The 16,846-nt window shown below is 46.4% G+C and overlaps 2 protein-coding genes across 3 annotated transcripts in view; one reads left to right on the top strand and one right to left on the bottom strand.

Annotated features, from left to right (window-relative positions):
* The window catches only part of ANKS1A (ankyrin repeat and sterile alpha motif domain containing 1A), a gene marked incomplete at its 3' end in the record, with an annotated part of 178,558 nt that extends 170,346 nt beyond the window's left edge, over positions 1 to 8,212 (bottom strand). For both annotated transcript variants that reach the window (XM_081095008.1, XM_081095009.1), the window contains exon 1: positions 7,948 to 8,212. In XM_081095008.1, coding sequence (XP_080951134.1) covers positions 7,948 to 8,144 — 197 coding nt within the window. In that variant the 5' untranslated portion in view covers positions 8,145 to 8,212. The remainder of the gene's footprint in view (positions 1 to 7,947) is intronic.
* Positions 8,144 to 15,732, top strand: TAF11 (TATA-box binding protein associated factor 11). Its single transcript, XM_081095018.1, has 5 exons — positions 8,144 to 9,429; positions 11,500 to 11,648; positions 13,951 to 14,038; positions 14,361 to 14,457; positions 15,108 to 15,732. The coding sequence occupies exons 1-5, from the start codon at positions 9,148 to 9,150 to the stop codon at positions 15,236 to 15,238; spliced, it is 747 nt and encodes a 248-aa protein (XP_080951144.1). The 5' UTR covers positions 8,144 to 9,147; the 3' UTR covers positions 15,239 to 15,732.
* The last annotated feature ends 1,114 nt before the right edge of the window (positions 15,733 to 16,846 follow it).

Here is a 16,846-nt window from a genome sequence, read left to right as displayed (position 1 = left end):
ATAGCATTCAGCCTACTGGGAACACTTAAAAAAAAAAATTTTTTTTCTATATGTGACACAGCACCAGAGTTAAGTTAGGGTTTTTCAAAATGCTGACACGCCGAGCTCAAAAGGTTCGCCATCACTGCACTAGGGGCTCAGTATTACCCTCCCAAAACCCAAAGATTCTGGATTCTAAACCCCAAGGTTTTAGACAAGAAATTGTGGGCCTGTATCAGTTTGTAACTTTGCCACCATTACCATTTTTAGGCTTTTCAAAATGGGACTCATATCTGAAAAGGCTGGGTGCCCCTGCTATCAATAATACATTTTAAAGATTGCATCATCAATAAAAAACATGTTAACACACAGGATTACCATTCCAGAATCATCACAGGGGGCAAACACGGTCAGACACAGTTAGCTCATGTGATGCTGCTTCAGGAGGCAAGCACTGTCCCAGACCTTTACACAAATGAAGACACAGGTGCTCAGAGGGGTTATATCACTTGCCTAAGTCACAGGCAGAGTTGGGATAGAACCTGGCCCTTAGGGGCTATGCTACTAAGTAAGCTAGCAAGCCAGGGCAGTTCTTTATTTTTTAAAGTATTTTTTACTGATTTCAGAGAGGAATGGAGAGGAAGAGAGAGACAGAAACATCAATGATGAGAGAATCATTGATCCGCTGTCTCTGCAGGCCCCAAACTGGGGATCGAGCCCGCAACTGGGCATGCGCCCTGACCAGGAATCGAACCATCACCTCCTGGTTCACAGATCGATGCTCAACCACTGAGCAACTCTGGCCAGGCAGGGGCGGTTCTTAATGGTGGTAATAGCATCACAAGTAAAGCAGAGACAACTGACTTTTGTTTTAAAAACTTTTTTGATTTGTAAACTAAACAAACTTGATCTACAAATTACTGAGAAAGGATAAATATGAAGCCTTACCATGTAATTTGTAGCATTACTACCATTAACTCTAACCACACCAAAGTTATTTGAGGATGTCCTATGAATATAACGATATAATTTTCTGTGCCACAGAAAATCTCCCAGTAATCTTTTGGAAGTCAGTGTGGGAACATTTTCTCCAGAAAAACCACGTTCCTGCCCACAGGAGAGCCCGGCATGTCCAAGAGCAAACGCTCCGCCATCTACTTTTGGGGTTTCCTTGGTGTCTCTGGACTATAAAACCCAGTAACTTACTTTCCCTGCTGACGACTAAGGCAGAAATAGCCTTGACTTCCTCTTTGCAACCCGAAATTCACAGCTGTTTGGGGTGAACAAGGGGGGTGAGAGGGGAAATCCTCTGGCAGGGATTTTCCTGGCCAAGGACGCAACTTTCACCGGGGCCATAACCTCCAGGCCCGTGCCCAGGCTGGCGCTGGCTGGACACAGATCACACTCTTCAGACCACAAGGCTGCTTCACTGCTTCCTGTCTCTCATTTTTGTAACCAAGACAGTAAAAACTGAACTTCCATAGAACACAGGAAAAGGGAGACCTCTGGCTTATCGAACTTCTAAGTTACTTTTCACCACAAGTGGATCCCTTACGCAGTTTAGAGGAGGCGCTTTCTAGATTTTTAGATGTAAAACGACCACACACCCAGGAAGGCTATCTCGCTCTGTTTTGTGGTGTGTGTGTTTTTAACAAGGAAACTGCATTCTGCGCTAGAGAAAGCAAAAATGCACAGCAAGTCCCAAGTAAAGGACAGGCTGCCATCCCCATGAAATGATACTTAAGGGAAGTATTTTAAAAAGCTCTCCAAAAGCCACTGCAGTGAGTTAAGGAGGTTTAGTGGGAGATCCTGAAAACTGCTATCCTAACGGGGAGCTGTGCTTGGCTTTGACTTTATTTTTTCGTTCTCTCAGAAGAGCAGGAACTTACATCAGACAAGTCCCTGAGATCCTGCTTCCAGCACCTCCCACTCTACAGTCCCCACAGGGTCCCACTGCCCTCTTCCCAGGGACATTCAAATCCTTTGGCCCCAAACAGGCACATTCTCAGGAAAGCTGCCCCATGGGAGCAGGAGGGTGAACGGAACGGGCTACAGATGCCTTCTGGGGGTGGATGAAAGACCCATTCCATAGAATGGTTATGCTAACTGCTCTTTTATCTTCTAAGTCTAAATTCCTTAAATAAATATTAGGGATCTTTCTTTAAAAACAATGAATAATTTGTCATATCTTCTGACATTTGAGAGAACCTGTTATTGTTCCTAAAATGGAGTCCATTTTTTCAAAACTTTTCATTCTTCATTTCTTATTTCAGAACCTTTCCATATCTTTGGGAAACTCTGGCTGTTTTTGGAGTCTTCCCTGTCCTTCCTCCCACCCCAAATGGTAGAGTAAAAACAAGTTTATAGCCATACTTATCGCTACAATGAATGTAAATGTAAATAAATGTCTGTAAGTGTTTCTATTTCTCCAGCAGCTTTCCCTGGCTTGTCCTTTTCTCACTCTTCTCATGCTTGAGAAACCAAGTGTAGGATGTGTCTAAACCAGCGGTTCTCAACGTGTGGGTCGCGACCCCTTTGGCGGTCAAACGACCCTTTCACAGGGGTCGCCTAAGACCATCCTGCATATCAGATATTCACATTACGATTCATAACAGTAGCAACATCACAGTTACGAAGTAGCAACGAAAATAATTTTATGGTTGGGTCACAGCATGAGGAGCTGTATTGAAAGGGCCAGGAGGTTGAGAACCACTGGACCATGACCAGTCTCCTCCTCGATTGCACTTTTGCCTTCGTTTCTCTGTGCTTCTGAGCCCTCAGGAGTCGTGTTAGTTCACATCATTCACATGCATTCACTTTCACACACGTCAGTATGTAGCTCACAATTCAACTGATAGTTTTAATATGTGGTAGTTTTTCTTAATGTTTCCTTTTCTCAGATCTGTCCGCCCTTTAGTTGACAGAATTCATCTTTAACCCACATCTTAGTGAATTCTCATACAGAAGCTGCTTTCCTGGAAATCAGTAGCTTCCCTAACCATAAACTCTCAAAGTCACGTGGGAATCTGAGTGTCAACTATGGCCCAGGGCTAAAAAATACCTGAATTAAAAGAAGCCTGGCGAGCTGCACTTCCGCCCTTCTGGCTCCGCGAGCAGCACCGAGGTGGCCATCAAGATCGAGTGCCCTGCGAAGGGCAGAAAGGGCGCCAGGAGGAGTGTGCCTGGCCCACTCTCTGAGAAAGACTGCATGACGTGCAAGCTCCCGCTATGCTCAACACACGAAATGGTGGAAAACATCAGTCACGAGAATTCGAGGAACCAGAACTGCACCTGATGGTCTCAGGGGTCTCATTTTTTAAATGAGCCTCACTGACCTGCAGAATGAAGTTGCATTTAGAAAATTCAAGCTTATTACTGAGGACATTCAGGGCAAAAGCTGCCTAATTTCCATGGCCTGGATCTTACCCGTGACGAAATGTGCTCCATGGTCAATACATGGCAGACCATGACAGCTCATGTCGGTATCAAGACTGTGGATGGTGATTTGCTTCACCTGTTCTGTGCTGGTTGTACTAAAAATTAAAACAGATTCAGAAGACCTCTTATGCTTATCAACAGGTCTGCCAAACCCGGAAGATGATGGAAATGATGGAAATGACCCGAGAGAGCTGACAAGTGGCTTGAACGAAGTCAATAAAATGACTCCAGATCGCACTGGGAAAGACATGGAAAAGGCTGGCCAGCCTAGTTATCCGCTCCGAGAAGTCTTTGTCAGAAAGTCAAACGCTGAAGAAGCCCAAGTTTGAACTGGGGAAACTCACGGAGCTTCACGGTGAAGGTCGCAGCTCTGGGAACCTCCTGTCGGGGAGACAGGCGCTAAAGGTGAACGAGCTGACGGGCATGCGCCCCAGTCCAAGAATCTGCTTAACTCAGACTTACGGGTGACAAACAGAAAATCCAATTTGTGAAAAAATAGTTGACACAGCGCCGGTCCGAGCCACAGACTGAAGGCATGCGTCTGTTCAACCATCAGGACGTGAGCATTATTATGTAAGGTAAAATCCACGCTCTCCGGCACGTCTGTAGCACTAGATATTTTGGATAGCTACGCTTTCTAGGTAATCTACTTCTTGTCCTTTTAAGTCACAAAAATTACATCTGAATCATTTTGGATAGAAAACCAAAATGTGTTTCCTACTTTCATTAGCAAGCTATAGTGAACATAATTTAATCTTTATTTAATGGCTAAGAGTCATAATAAACAGGAATTATAGCACTAAGCTATAGTTTGGTGATACTTGGGGCCTCACCTGGTGTATAGGGCTATATACCTCTATGTTAATAGTCTTAAATCACGGGGGCGGGGTGGGGGAGGGCGAGATCCTAGATTTTAATTGCTTTTTCTGTTTCTAATTTTGTCAATCATACAGACATAACATACTACCATAAACACTGTAAGACCATGTATTGGGAGACGGACTAATTTTTTTTTCCAAAGCGTGAGAAAGTTTATTTAGAAAGTTAGGGAGGTAGCGGTGAGCCAGCTGAACTGTGTAGGCTCAGGAAACAAGTTACAGAGGCAGCAGAAGGGCCCTTGGAGCTTAGGAGAGAGTAAGGCAAGGCTGCTGGGGGGAAAGGCGTGGGTGGGATGGACTAATTTTGATGGAGTACCTACTACATGCCAGGCCTGAGCTAAAACTTAGCAGTGTGTCTAGCCATCGGCCTGGCACAAAGTAGATGAAGGGTAAACATTTGGTAAGTGAGTGGCATTAATGTGCCTGCCTGAGCAGGTCCGTTCCCTTATTTCCTGTTTCTTATCTGCCATAGTTTGGAAAAGACACCCAAGTGAGAAATAACACCATCTAAAATGCCTGGCATGATACTTCACACACAGCGGGTGCAGCACGGCAAGCTTGTATGTGCTGAACTGAAATGAGGGTGGCTAGCAGTCCTTACAATGTGCCAGAAACTGGGGTTTCTTACACATATTACCTAAGACAGTCCTATAAGGCAGATAATATTATCCCCATTTTATGTGCAGATATTAAGGTTCAAAGTGGTTGAGTAAGGTTCAAACTGTATCGTCAGTGGCGGTAGTAACATGAACCCAGGCAGTCTGACTCCAGACAAGTGGCCTCAGCACAGTACTCCGCTGCCCCTGAATGTACGCGGTAAATAAGGCCGACGGTCGGAAGGGCAGGCAGTTAATAACTTTTTTTTTTTTTTTTTTTTACTCTAGAAGTCTTCTTTGCTGACTTTCTGACTCTCAGGTACGTTCTCAGTGGTGAGGGTTACTACATGTAAGCATTATACTGACAGGCCAAAGCAATAAACTGTGGAAGCTGGGCAAGCGAAGTATTCGTCGACAACTACTGTTACACTACAGATGATGGGTTCCAAAGTGTGCCCGGGAGATCAGTGTGCATTGGGGTCAGTCGGGACAGCTTTGCGAAGCTAAGGCCTAAGCCCTAGCAGTGGAAGAGAAAAGGGGAGGGGCACTGTGCAGCTTAAGAATAAGCACAAAGCTTTTGTGGAATGAGGGGGAGGGGCGTACACACAGGACTAGAGGGACAGGTCGATAAATGAAAAGACAAGCACACGTGTGGTCTGGAACATTTATATGCACTGCAGCTGTAAGCTCCTACTCCTGCCCGCTTAACCTGGTCACTCAAACAGCTGGACAAACGTCGCCTGCAGTTGGCAGTACCGGTGGGGGCAGGACAGGGAAGCTAATGCAAAGGCCAAGTCTGACACTACGATTCCACTGCTCTAGTTAAACACCCAGGGTCCCTGAGGTGGGTGGTGGTGGGCAGGGGGACCCACCCTCTCCTATTCCCAAATCTCAAAAGGCAGGACATGCTGACCTAGGGATTATTTAAACACACGGTCTCGTTTGCTTACAAGTCTCTGGCTAGATTGAACCAGCCACCTCTAATTAATGACACACCCAGTGGAACAAGAGCCTGCAGATCCTCCCCCTGCCCCCAGGGGTCACAGGGAGGAGACGCTGGCTCCTAGGCTATCATCTACCATCTCTCCAACAGCCAAAGGAGCACGTCAGGAGTCAGCTCTCCTACGCAGGGAATGGAGACACCACCGTGCACACTTTATGACAAACTGGACATATTCTGTTAGCAGGAGGCCCAAAGTAAAAGCACTGTGCTCATCAAAGATTTCCTAGTCTTGCTTAACTACATGGCAGCTAACTCCTCAGCAAAATTTCAACAGTCTCTGAGTGAGAGCACCAAGAGTGACGTGACCTGTGCTTGAAGGCAGGAGGGATGTGAAAGTCTCTCTCACTTCAGCAGGATATACTGGGGGTTACGGTATCTCTGGCAAACCTCCAAATGCTACATCATTCCACTCATTAGAAACAGGCACCTCCGAACTTGTATACTACTTCTCACCTCTCAGACATCAAGAAGTGCAGAAATATCAAAGCAATCCAGGGAAGATTCAAAACCCAATCCACTCATTTGAAGTACATTTTTCAACACCTGCGATCGAGGGACTGGGCATATAAACACGAGAAGACGAAATCACTCCGCAAGATGGAAATGTATCCATCAATCCGTTTATCATTACCACTCAAGGCTCCAGCAGGAAGTTCTTCTAGGGTCCCACTCACACCACGTAAGTTTCCTTTCCCACTCCGCGCCTCCCCTCCAGGTGTGCCACCCGGCACACTCTACTTCGCCTACCCAGACCCTCACGTCCTTCAAAGTCAGCGGAAGTCCCCCTCCTCCAGGAAGCCCGGATATCCATCTCATTTCTCTGAACTACTAACAATTACGGTATCACCATCAGTTTGTTTAGGAATGTATTGTCCTCTAATACTCTTACTCAACAAACCCTGAGTACCAATTGTGTGGCAGCATTTTTCCAGGGGCTGGAGAAATTGCAGCAAAGGTCCTGGTGTCTTAACCCCCAAAACAACACCTAAGGAGAGTTCTTCTCTTATATTACTTTTAAAAATCTTTCTATATTAGAGCGGGGTTGCCACTCGGTGTGGTGCTTAATGCCTAACAATTTATGAGAGCCTCGGGCTTCCTTGGTCCAAGCTCACCCAAATTGACGTTACATAAACTAAAGGGGAACAAAAGCAAACCACGCCGTTTCTAAATGAACTTCCACTTCTTAAAAACCTCAAAAGAACAAGGAAGGAAAAGAAAGCAGGCTATGAAAGTGCTGCTGAGCCAACACGTTTTACTCACGCTGACAATCCCTCCCTCCAAGCCATGCAAAGTGATCTTTCCTTCTCCATCCTCACAGCTCAGGTTCAAGTCTTTATTTTAACAGACCGTGGACAAGTTGGGAGCACCCCTCCGTTTCCTAAACAAGTCTTTTCTGAAGTTTTATTTCTTGACGAATAAGCCCCCTAATGAATCCTGCATCTGCCACTTAACAGGCTGACTAATCCAATGAGGTCCACTACAAGGAACTCGAGTCTGAGCTTCAAGCACAAGAAGGGCTCAAAGAACACCCTAAAGGTGTTAAGTCCAGAGACAATTATAATGTAAACAACAAAAGCCAGGTCCTGCGGAGCCCGGTGGGAGATTCCAAGTTCCCAAAAGAAGGGAAGCAAGAGAATTTCCTCCAGGGGCGCCGCGAGCTTCTGCAAGGATGGGCAGTTTCTGCAGGAGGAAAGGGAGATTTTTTAAAATACCATATATATATGGTATTTTTTTTTTTTTTTTTTTTTGCTCTAGAGTGGCTTGTTGCATACGACCGCTGGCACCCTAGAGCGGGCGAGGGTGAAGCCGGGCTGTGCCATGCGGCAGAGGCTGCACCTGGGCACTCCCACCATTCTTCGTAGCCAGGTCAGGAGACCAGACCTGGAGAGCCCGGCGCCTCTCGGAGCCGCACCAGCGTCCCTGATCCCGATGGCCGTCTGCCCTCGCCTCGGGGCACCCCGAAAACCCACCCGGCCCGGGTCTCGGGAGCCTCGATCTCTCTAGGGACCCAGGAGACTAGTCGCCAGGCGGCTGCGCGGCGCCGGGTACCCACCTGAGCAGGCTGGAGAGGGGATGGCTCGAGGACCCGAGGCCGCCGCCGCCGCCGCCACCGGAGCCGCCGCCGCTGCCGCCGCCGCCGCCGCCGCCGCCCCCGAAGCCGGAGGAGAGCCGCTTCCCGGACAGCAGCTTCTCCACGGCCGGGAGGTGCCCGGTGCGGGCCGCCTCCAGCAGCTCCTGCTCCTTCCCCATCCCCAGGGCCACCGCCCCCTGGACCCCCTCCCGGGGCCGCAGCCCAGCCGGCTCTGGCTCCCAAACTTTCCGTCTCCGGGCAACGCACCCCCCCAAAACCGGCCGGGGACACCACCCCCCTCCCCCCGCCTTCCCCCCCTCCACCAGCGCGTCACTTCCGGGATCCGGCGTCACGCGTCACGGCGCCCCGCGCCCGCCCAGTGCCCACCTAGCGGGGCGGGGCTGCGGGCGGCGCAGGTGGCCGTGTGTGCCACGTGGGCCCCGCAGTGGCCAGTGGGGCCTCCGGGGGCGAGAGGAGGGCGCCGTGCGGTCGCCCGCGGTACAGGTGGAGGGGCCGCGGGCCCACCTGTGTCCGCCTCCGAAGCGCGCCCTTCCCGAAGGTTAGGGACGTGAACACGGTCATGCGGGCCGCAGAAACAAAGAGGGCGCTGTGGTAACGCGCACCCGCATTCCCGGTCCTCGCGTCCGTGCGCGGACATTAAGCAACAGGGGTGGGGCCCAGTGCACAGGGGCGAGCAAAACGCCCCCTCAGTACCTCAACGACGGAGGAAAGTTCGAAAATGGAAATATCCCCACTTCATGCTCCCACTCCCTGGAATGGCGCCTAAAGTGAAATTCAAAATAAAAGAACCTCCCTCCGGCAGGTGTTTTCCTCTTACTCTTGATGCAATTAACCAACCTGCCGGGAAAGTCAGGTGTGGGAGACCGCCCCCGACCTTGGGCGCCCGCGATTGGAGAAGTCGTGTACTTGGGCATATAAACTAGTTTGTTTCTGGCACCAGCACTGCTCCCGGCTCGAAGCGGGCGCTCAATGGCGTGGAGTGGACCAATGGGCTGGACAAACTCCGTGGCGGCATTAGAGGCGGCAGGGAGAGGGAGGCCTCCGGTAAGCCGTGCAGCTCCCCTTTAACCGGCGGCTTTCCCAGGATGGAAAGCCCACCAGCTGAAACCCGTGCTCGCTCCCACCGCCACGCTTAAAGCGGAGCCCGCGCGTCGCCGCCGAATGACCGCGGAGGAGCCGGTGGGTGACGTCATCACGGCGCGACGACCGGAAGTGAGCTGCCAGCCCCGGCCTGTGGCCGCTCCGCGACCCGCGGTCCCGCACTCGGCTGCGATGGATGGCGCCTGCGAGTCGCCCGCGGAAAAAGGCGGGGAGACCGAGGTGTCCGACGAGGCGGCCGCGGCCCCCGCGGGCCCTGGGACCACCGACGCGGACGGACACCCGGAGGAAGCGGACGCGGACGGAGACGGGGATTTGAAAGAAGCCGCGGCAGAGGAAGGCGAGGTAGGGAGACGTTGGCGGGGCCGAGTGGACCCCGAGGTGGTGCTCTGGCTGCGCCACCGCCTGCCTGTGTCTCCCCACCCCCCGCCCCGGCCGGGACCATTGGGACGCACAGGGTCCCTCCGATCTGCAGTCGCGGAGGCGGCTCGGGGTGGGCGGAGGCCGCACTGTAGGGCTGGCCGGGTCCGGGAGACCCAAGCTCGGGGTTCATATTTTTAATCCCTGCCCTTGACTATTAACACTCCTTCTGAGGGGATTTTAATAGCGCCTGGGTTTTCCTGGTGAGGAAGTTGGGATCCGATGTCTCCCTGAGACAGGCAAGAGCGAGAACCCAGGACGCCTAGAATCCCTTCCACTGCCCTGTGGTTCTCACAGCTGTGGCTTGAGCATAACGTTGTTATTCTAGGCAGCAGAGTCGTGAAAGGGAGGCTGCGGGCGTGGCCGCTTTACTCACCTTATGTCCAGGGTCTCTCTGGCGCATAAACACACCGGCCCATCAGTTGTGCGAGGACGAAGCGCCGCAGTGCTCGCTACCCGAGCGTCAGCCAGGGGACCAGAAGCTCGGGGTTCTCTGGGTTCCCCTTCTAGAGAGAACCGTAGGCTCTTAGAGCTGTAAGTATGGCGTTTAAAGAGATCGTGGAAGGACATTAGATTCGCCAGCGGTTCTCAACCTGTGGGTCGCGACCCCTTTAGGGGTCGCCTAAGACCATCGGAAAACACATATATAATTACATATTGCTTTTGTGATTAATCACTATGCTTTAATTATGTTCAACTTGTAACAATGAAAAATACATCCTGCATATCAGATGTTTACATTACGTTTCGTAACAGTAGCAAAATTACAGTTATGAAGTAGCAACAAAAATAATTTTATGGTTGGGGGTCACCACAACATGAGGAACTGTATTAAAGGCATTAGGAAGGTTGAGAACCACTGGATTAGACAGAAACAGCCTTTCAGAGCATCAAGTTTTATTAAAATATAGAAAGTAAGGACTTTTAGAAAAAGAACAATGTTGTGAAACTTTTAAGAAGGAATCTGGCCCAGCTGGCCTGGCTCAGTGGTTGAGCATCCACCTCTGAACGAGGAGGTCACAGGTCACAGCTCGATTCCAGGTCAGGGCACATGCCCAGGTTGCAGGCTAGATCTCACTGTGGGGCGTGCAGGAGGCAGCCAATCAATGGTTCTCTCTCATCATGGATGTTTCTCTCTCTCTCCCTTCCTCTCTGAAATCTATATAATTTTAAAATCTAGCATAAATAAAACTATGCTAAACGCTTTCGTGGGGTGAGATAAATGATGAGACAAACCTGTCTTCACAAAGTTTTCAGCCTAGTAAATATTTGCATGATGCTGTAGAATTAAAAGATAGGAAGAAAAGAATACTACATGTGGGAGAAGCTCATTTAAATGTTCCAAACTCAAAGAAACACTGTTTTGATGAGAAGATGCCTCCTTTTTAATATTCTTTCCACATGGAATCATCACAAGTAAAGAGATCTATAGACTTAGAGCAGGGGTGGGCAAACTTTTTGACTCGAGGGCCACAATGAGTTCTTAAACTGGACCGGAGGGCCGGAACAAAAGCATGGATGGAGTGTTTGTGTGAACTAATATAAATTCAAAGTAAACATCATTACATAAAAGGGTACAGTCTTTTTTTTTTTAGTTTTATTCATTTCAAACGGGCCGGATCCGGCCCGCGGGCCGTAGTTTGCCCACGGTTGGCTTAGAGGCAGAAGAGCTGGCTGGATGGAAAGGACTTTTCTGACATCCCCTCCAAGAATGAGGTTGGGTGAGTGGGCTCAGGGGGAAAGGTTTTCATGATCCTTGGTATTGTATTGCCCTTGTAAACAAATGTGGGAGCCATGAGCATACCTAAACTGGAAAACTGGGTTTTTCGCTAGTGTTCTTTCCACAGCTGGGCTATAAATTTCTTTCGGGGAGATAGTGTATCCTACCATTGAATAAGTGGATTTGTTGTGTTGTAATGAGAACGATGTCTTCTTACCTTACCCGAGTCTGGAAAGTAGGCCAAATATATAAAAGTGTTTCTTTCACCTCCTCAGCTCAAGAGTCAGGACATCTCAGATTTAACAGCAATTGAAAGGGAAGACTCATCATTACTCACTCCTGCAGCCAAAAAACTGAAAATAGACACCAAAGAAAAGAAAGAGAAGAAGCAGAAAGTGGATGAAGATGAGATTCAAAAGATGCAGTAAGTTACTTTCTGATCTTTCCCCATTGCAAGGCTCTAACTTGATCACACAAAATTAAGAAATTTTTTTTGACCTTCAACTTTTTTCTTTTATAAACTCAAAATAAAGTAATTAATACATTGGTATACCATAGGAAATATAAATAAGTAAAAAAAAAATACCAATTTACCACCAAAATAAATACTATTAATATTTTGATATATATTTTCCAAGATATTTTCTATACAATAAATTTCTACAATAAATTTTACAAAGATGTTAAATACCATTTGTAGTCCTAACCGGTTTGGCTCAGTGGATAGAGCGTCGGCCTGCGGACTCAAGGGTCCCAGGTTCGATTCTGGTCAAGGGCATGTACCTTGGTTTCGGGCACATCCCTAGTGGGGAGTGTGCAGGAGGCAGCTGATCGATGTTTCCCTCTCATCGATGTTTCTAACTCTCTATCCCTCTCTGTAAAAAATCAATAAATACCATTTGTAACCATTTTTTACATTAAGTATGGTAGATGCATTGCATGTCAATAACTGTATATCTAGGTCAGTGATGGCGAACCTATGACACGCGTGTCAGAGGTGACACGCGAACTCATTTTTTTGGTTGATTTTTCTTTGTTAAATGGCATTTAAATATATAAAATAAATATCAAAAATATAAATCTTTGTTTTACTATGGTTGCAAATATCAAAAAATTTCTATATGTGACATGGCACCAGAGGTAAGTTAGGGCTTTTCAAAATGCTGACACACCGAGCTCAAAAGGTTCGCCATCACTGGTCTAGATCATAATTTTCTTCAAAATGGAAATAGCTTCATTTGCTTTCTGATTGTAAAAGTAGTATGGTTTCATTGCAAAGAATCCAGAGAATACAGAAAAGTAGAAAAAAAATAGTTACCCATAATCCCACTACTAGAGTTTACCCAGGGTATATACCTCTTCATGTTTGTTTTTAATGTTTGATATGTATTGCTAAATATTTTCATGTCAGTAAAGATGCCTGTAAACCATCATTTTTAATGGCTACATTGTATTCCATTGTGTGGATGGACCATAATTTGACCAATCCCTGCAACTGTTCTTGTGTTTTGGATTTTTTTTGCAACATTATGATGCACATCTTTACATACTTCTCCATTTGATTCGTATAATAAACTGGAAGTGTAGTTGCTAGTTCAAATAGTATGAATATTTTCAAAGGATTTTCATACGTATTTCTAAATTCTTCTCCAAAACGGTTGTTCCATTTCACATTCTATCAGCATGTATGACTTTCTGTCTTCCCATTCTCCTTAGTACCATTCTTAATACTTGTCAATCTGGTTTATGGAAAATGTTACCTTGTTTATTATTTTAATTTCTTTACTAGTGAAAGTTAATTTTTTTTTTCCTTTATACTTATTGGCCATTGGTGCTTTTGTAAAGTTTCAGTTCATGTCCTTTGCTCATTTTCTAAAATTGGAATGGCTGCTCAGTGGTTGAGCATTAACCTATGAACCACGTCAGAGCACATGCCCAGGTTTCGGGCTTGGTCTCCAGTAGGGGGCGTGCAGGAGGCAGCCGATCAATGATTCTCTCTCATCATTGATGTTTCTGTCTCTCCCTTTCTCTCTGAAATCAATAAAAAATATATATTTAATAAATAAAATTGGTATGGCCATTGTTTTATTTATGTGAAAGAATTCATTCCTATAGAGCAGTGGTTCTCAACCTTCCTAATGCCGCGACCCTTTAATATAGTTCCTCACGTTCTGACCCCCAACCATAAAATTATTTTCGTTGCTAGTTCGTAACTGTAATTTTGCTACTGTTATGAATCGTAATGTAAATATCTGATATGCAGGATGTATTTTCATTGTTCGCGACCCACAGGTTGAGAACCGCTGCTATAGAGTATTAACCCTTTTCCATATATTTTACAAAATTTTCCTCCTTAATCTGTTAATGTTGAAAACTACTGGTTTGAACATACATTTATATATTAAATTTTTACAATAACGTGAAGTGTAGTAAGGTAGCATTATAGGAGAGAGCCTAAGGCTGAAAACACAATTTATATGGTATGATACAGTGACCTAACATTGTTAAGTTTTTGTTCTTAATAAAGTAAAAAAAGGAAGTTGTTTCACTTATTCTCAAGTGCCTTAAGAGTAGAAATACTTTATCTTCATTCCTCATGAGCATTAACCTAATACTATCAACCCCTTGACAATTCATTTTCTATTTGACACTTGATTTTATTGATGTAATAAATATTTTAAGCATTCTTCTTATAAGTTAACTTAATTACCTGAATCTTTGTCTAGGATCCTGGTTTCTTCTTTTTCTGAGGAGCAGCTGAACCGTTATGAAATGTACCGCCGTTCAGCTTTCCCTAAGGCGGCCATTAAAAGGGTAAGGATGGACTATCACACTTCATTTCCCTCAGCTGGGAGAACCAAACTGGACTCCAGAGTTATGTCCCTTGGCATTTGGAAGTGACATGTTAGGCAAGTTGGGGGTCATTTAGGCGGGAAAATAAAAATAACATGTCCCTCAATAATTTGACCAGTTTGGATTTGTATTCCAGGGATAGGGTCTTAACAAACAGAATCGTTGCTTTAATAGTCTCATTTTCAGCATCGGCCTTTAGTAAACACTCAGTGCAGAGCTCTGTGGACACTTGTTTCTAAAGCCAGGCTGGACTACTTTAACCAGTCTTTGTCCTTCTCTCCAGCTGATCCAGTCCATCACTGGCACCTCCGTGTCTCAGAATGTGGTTATTGCTATGTCGGGTATTTCCAAGGTTTTCGTCGGGGAAGTGGTAGAAGAAGGTGAGTGGTGTTGGTATAAGTAATGGATTGAACCTGTGATGGTCTTATTTTCAAGAACGTCGGGACTGAGGGACTTAATAAGGCCCTTGTAGTAGTTTCCACTTACACTAGAGGTTGACCAAGGGGGGGGGCATTGTATTCAGCAGAACATGACCATTAGTCCTTCAGAGTTTCCCTACTGGGAGTTAGGAAGCATTTAGGAAATGTCCCTTCCTGATTCCTGTCCGCAGCCCAGGGTGACAGAAGCAGACCTTGTATTTTTCGCCAATGAACTTCGTTCATTTCTGCTGCCAAAAGATACAAGAAAAGCTGTCACTGGGGCTGACCAGTGTGAGGAGTTATCCCTGATGTTATGACCCCTGGAACTGCTCCCGTACTTATCGAGTAAAGAACTTGGCTGCTGCCCACTGCTAATCAGTAGCAACCCCAGTACGTGCCCTTGACCAGGAATCAAACCCGAGACCCTTTGCTGCCAGGCCCGGTGCCCTAACCACTGAATCACGCTGGCCTGGGCAAACATGGCACATTTTAGAGAAAATGCCTTGGTTTATTTCCTCAGCAAGCTTAGAAGAGGATGAGAATTACAGTACTCAAAAGGGTTGTGAGTAAGCTCTGGTGTGATCTCAAAACTGTCTCCTTCCCCCCTTTAGCACTGGATGTGTGTGAGAAGTGGGGAGAAATGCCACCACTACAACCCAAACATATGCGGGAGGCTGTTCGGAGGTTAAAGTCGAAGGGGCAAATACCCAACTCGAAGCACAAAAAAATCATCTTCTTCTAAGACCGAAGCCGAGAAAGGCCTGGCACTGGAGGACGTGCTGGTTTCAGACTTGGGGTTGCAGGCTGTGCACTGGTGCTCCGGGATCTGCCCGTGTCTCAATGTCTTTCTCAACACTGTTCATCACACCTGGAAAGCAGGCGGCCTGTGTCATACATGCCTTGACTAAATATTGGGACCTTTGGGCATTTTGCAGTATTTAATTGTCTGGCTGGTTGGAAGCAGAAAGGCACATGGGCATGGCTTCCCTGGACAGGAGCTGCTTTCAGAGAGAGAACCTTTCCAAGAGAACTTTGATGGTTTCGCACTGGAGCCTGAAGTTGCTGTCTTAGGTTTTCTTACCTCTGGCTTTAAGTAGATGAAACAACCAGGGACTTAGTGCTACTCCAAATGAATAACGTTGTGATGCAGGAGTAGTGGAATAGTTTCTCCCTGTAAACATTAAAGAATCTCCGATGGATTTTGGTGAGTGATCATTAAACTGTTTTCCAACTTGTTGTATGTGTATTCATTTTCTGTCTAACTGGTTGGAATAGGGGGAATTCATCATTCTTGTTTTTGGTGTCAGTAAAACTGGTCTTGGGTTTTTTTGTGAAAATTTGAACCCTCACTTTGTACTAGAGCTATTAAAATTTAATATCAAAAAGAGTACTTAAAGCACTTAAGAACAATGTAAAAGCCTATATATTTCAGATTCCTTATAAATATAACACAACTAGTTCTGTTTAATAAGTTTAATTTGCTTTTTTCAGGTGGTTCACAGAACCAGTACACTCCAAGTTTGATTAGATATTGCAACATTAAAGTTTCCCAATACTGACCACTATTCCAGTTCATCAGATAAATTCTCATTGTTTTCCTCAAATGAAGGGGAATGGCGTGACCTTTCCGTGACAGTGATTAGCAGTAATAAGGCTACAGTATTAGTTGGCAGTCCCCAGGAATTCTTTCCTCTCAGTGTCACAGGGAGGCGGGCTTGAAGCTGCTCTGAAGCTTTCCAATCGGTGGGGGAAAGACTCACGAAGTTGGGCAAAGCTGACTTAGTATCTTACTCGAGTCATGGTGTTCACCTTGTCCTTAGCCAATGGAGAAGACACTTCAGTGGGGCTAAGTGGTGGTAAAGGCTACCTCTTGACCAAAAACTAAAGAACCAAGGGGGCTGGGGGACAGACAAACATCCTCAGTTCTAACAGGAATATTTTTAAGTTATAGGAACTATATTTCAATGTAAGATACTGGACAAGGCTGGAACTCAACAAGGGAGAAAGTTCACATGCCAAGACTGGCCACTTGGCAAAACCTCCCAGTTGAAGACTAAGTGCTTCACCTTGTGTCTGTTTAAGAGATAACCCCCATCCAACAACAGCTACTACCCACACCTCCCAGAGGTGGCCAGGAATATTCTTATCCTAGAAGATGGGGAAGCCGCTGGTGAGAGGACATTACATCCACCAGAATCTCTTGAAACTTAATGACCATGGGAAATCACAGCTTTTGCAGTTCTCAGTAACAGGATGCTACCTACTAGCTTATGCAGCAATGTCCAGTTATTTCCATGGTTTTATGGTGTTTTGACTGATTTTAGATGTTTAGTCAAGTATTAAAGGAGGG

This window comes from Myotis nattereri (genome assembly GCF_964212035.1).
Source record: "Myotis nattereri genome assembly, chromosome: 6".
NCBI classification, from domain to species: Eukaryota; Metazoa; Chordata; class Mammalia; order Chiroptera; family Vespertilionidae; genus Myotis; species Myotis nattereri.
Note: the sequence above shows the minus strand (reverse complement) of the source record. Positions and strands in the feature narration are given on the sequence as shown.

What these genes read in the sequence shown, in the direction of transcription:
- TAF11 (XM_081095018.1), top strand. Translation starts at nt 9,148, where the DNA reads ATGACCGCGGAGGAGCCGGTGGGTGACGTCATCACGGCGCGACGACCG. An exon ending in CCGCGGCAGAGGAAGGCGAG is followed by an intron (nt 9,430 to 11,499) that starts GTAGGGAGACGT and finishes TCACCTCCTCAG; the next exon opens with CTCAAGAGTCAGGACATCTC. An exon ending in GATGAGATTCAAAAGATGCA is followed by an intron (nt 11,649 to 13,950) that starts GTAAGTTACTTT and finishes ATCTTTGTCTAG; the next exon opens with GATCCTGGTTTCTTCTTTTT.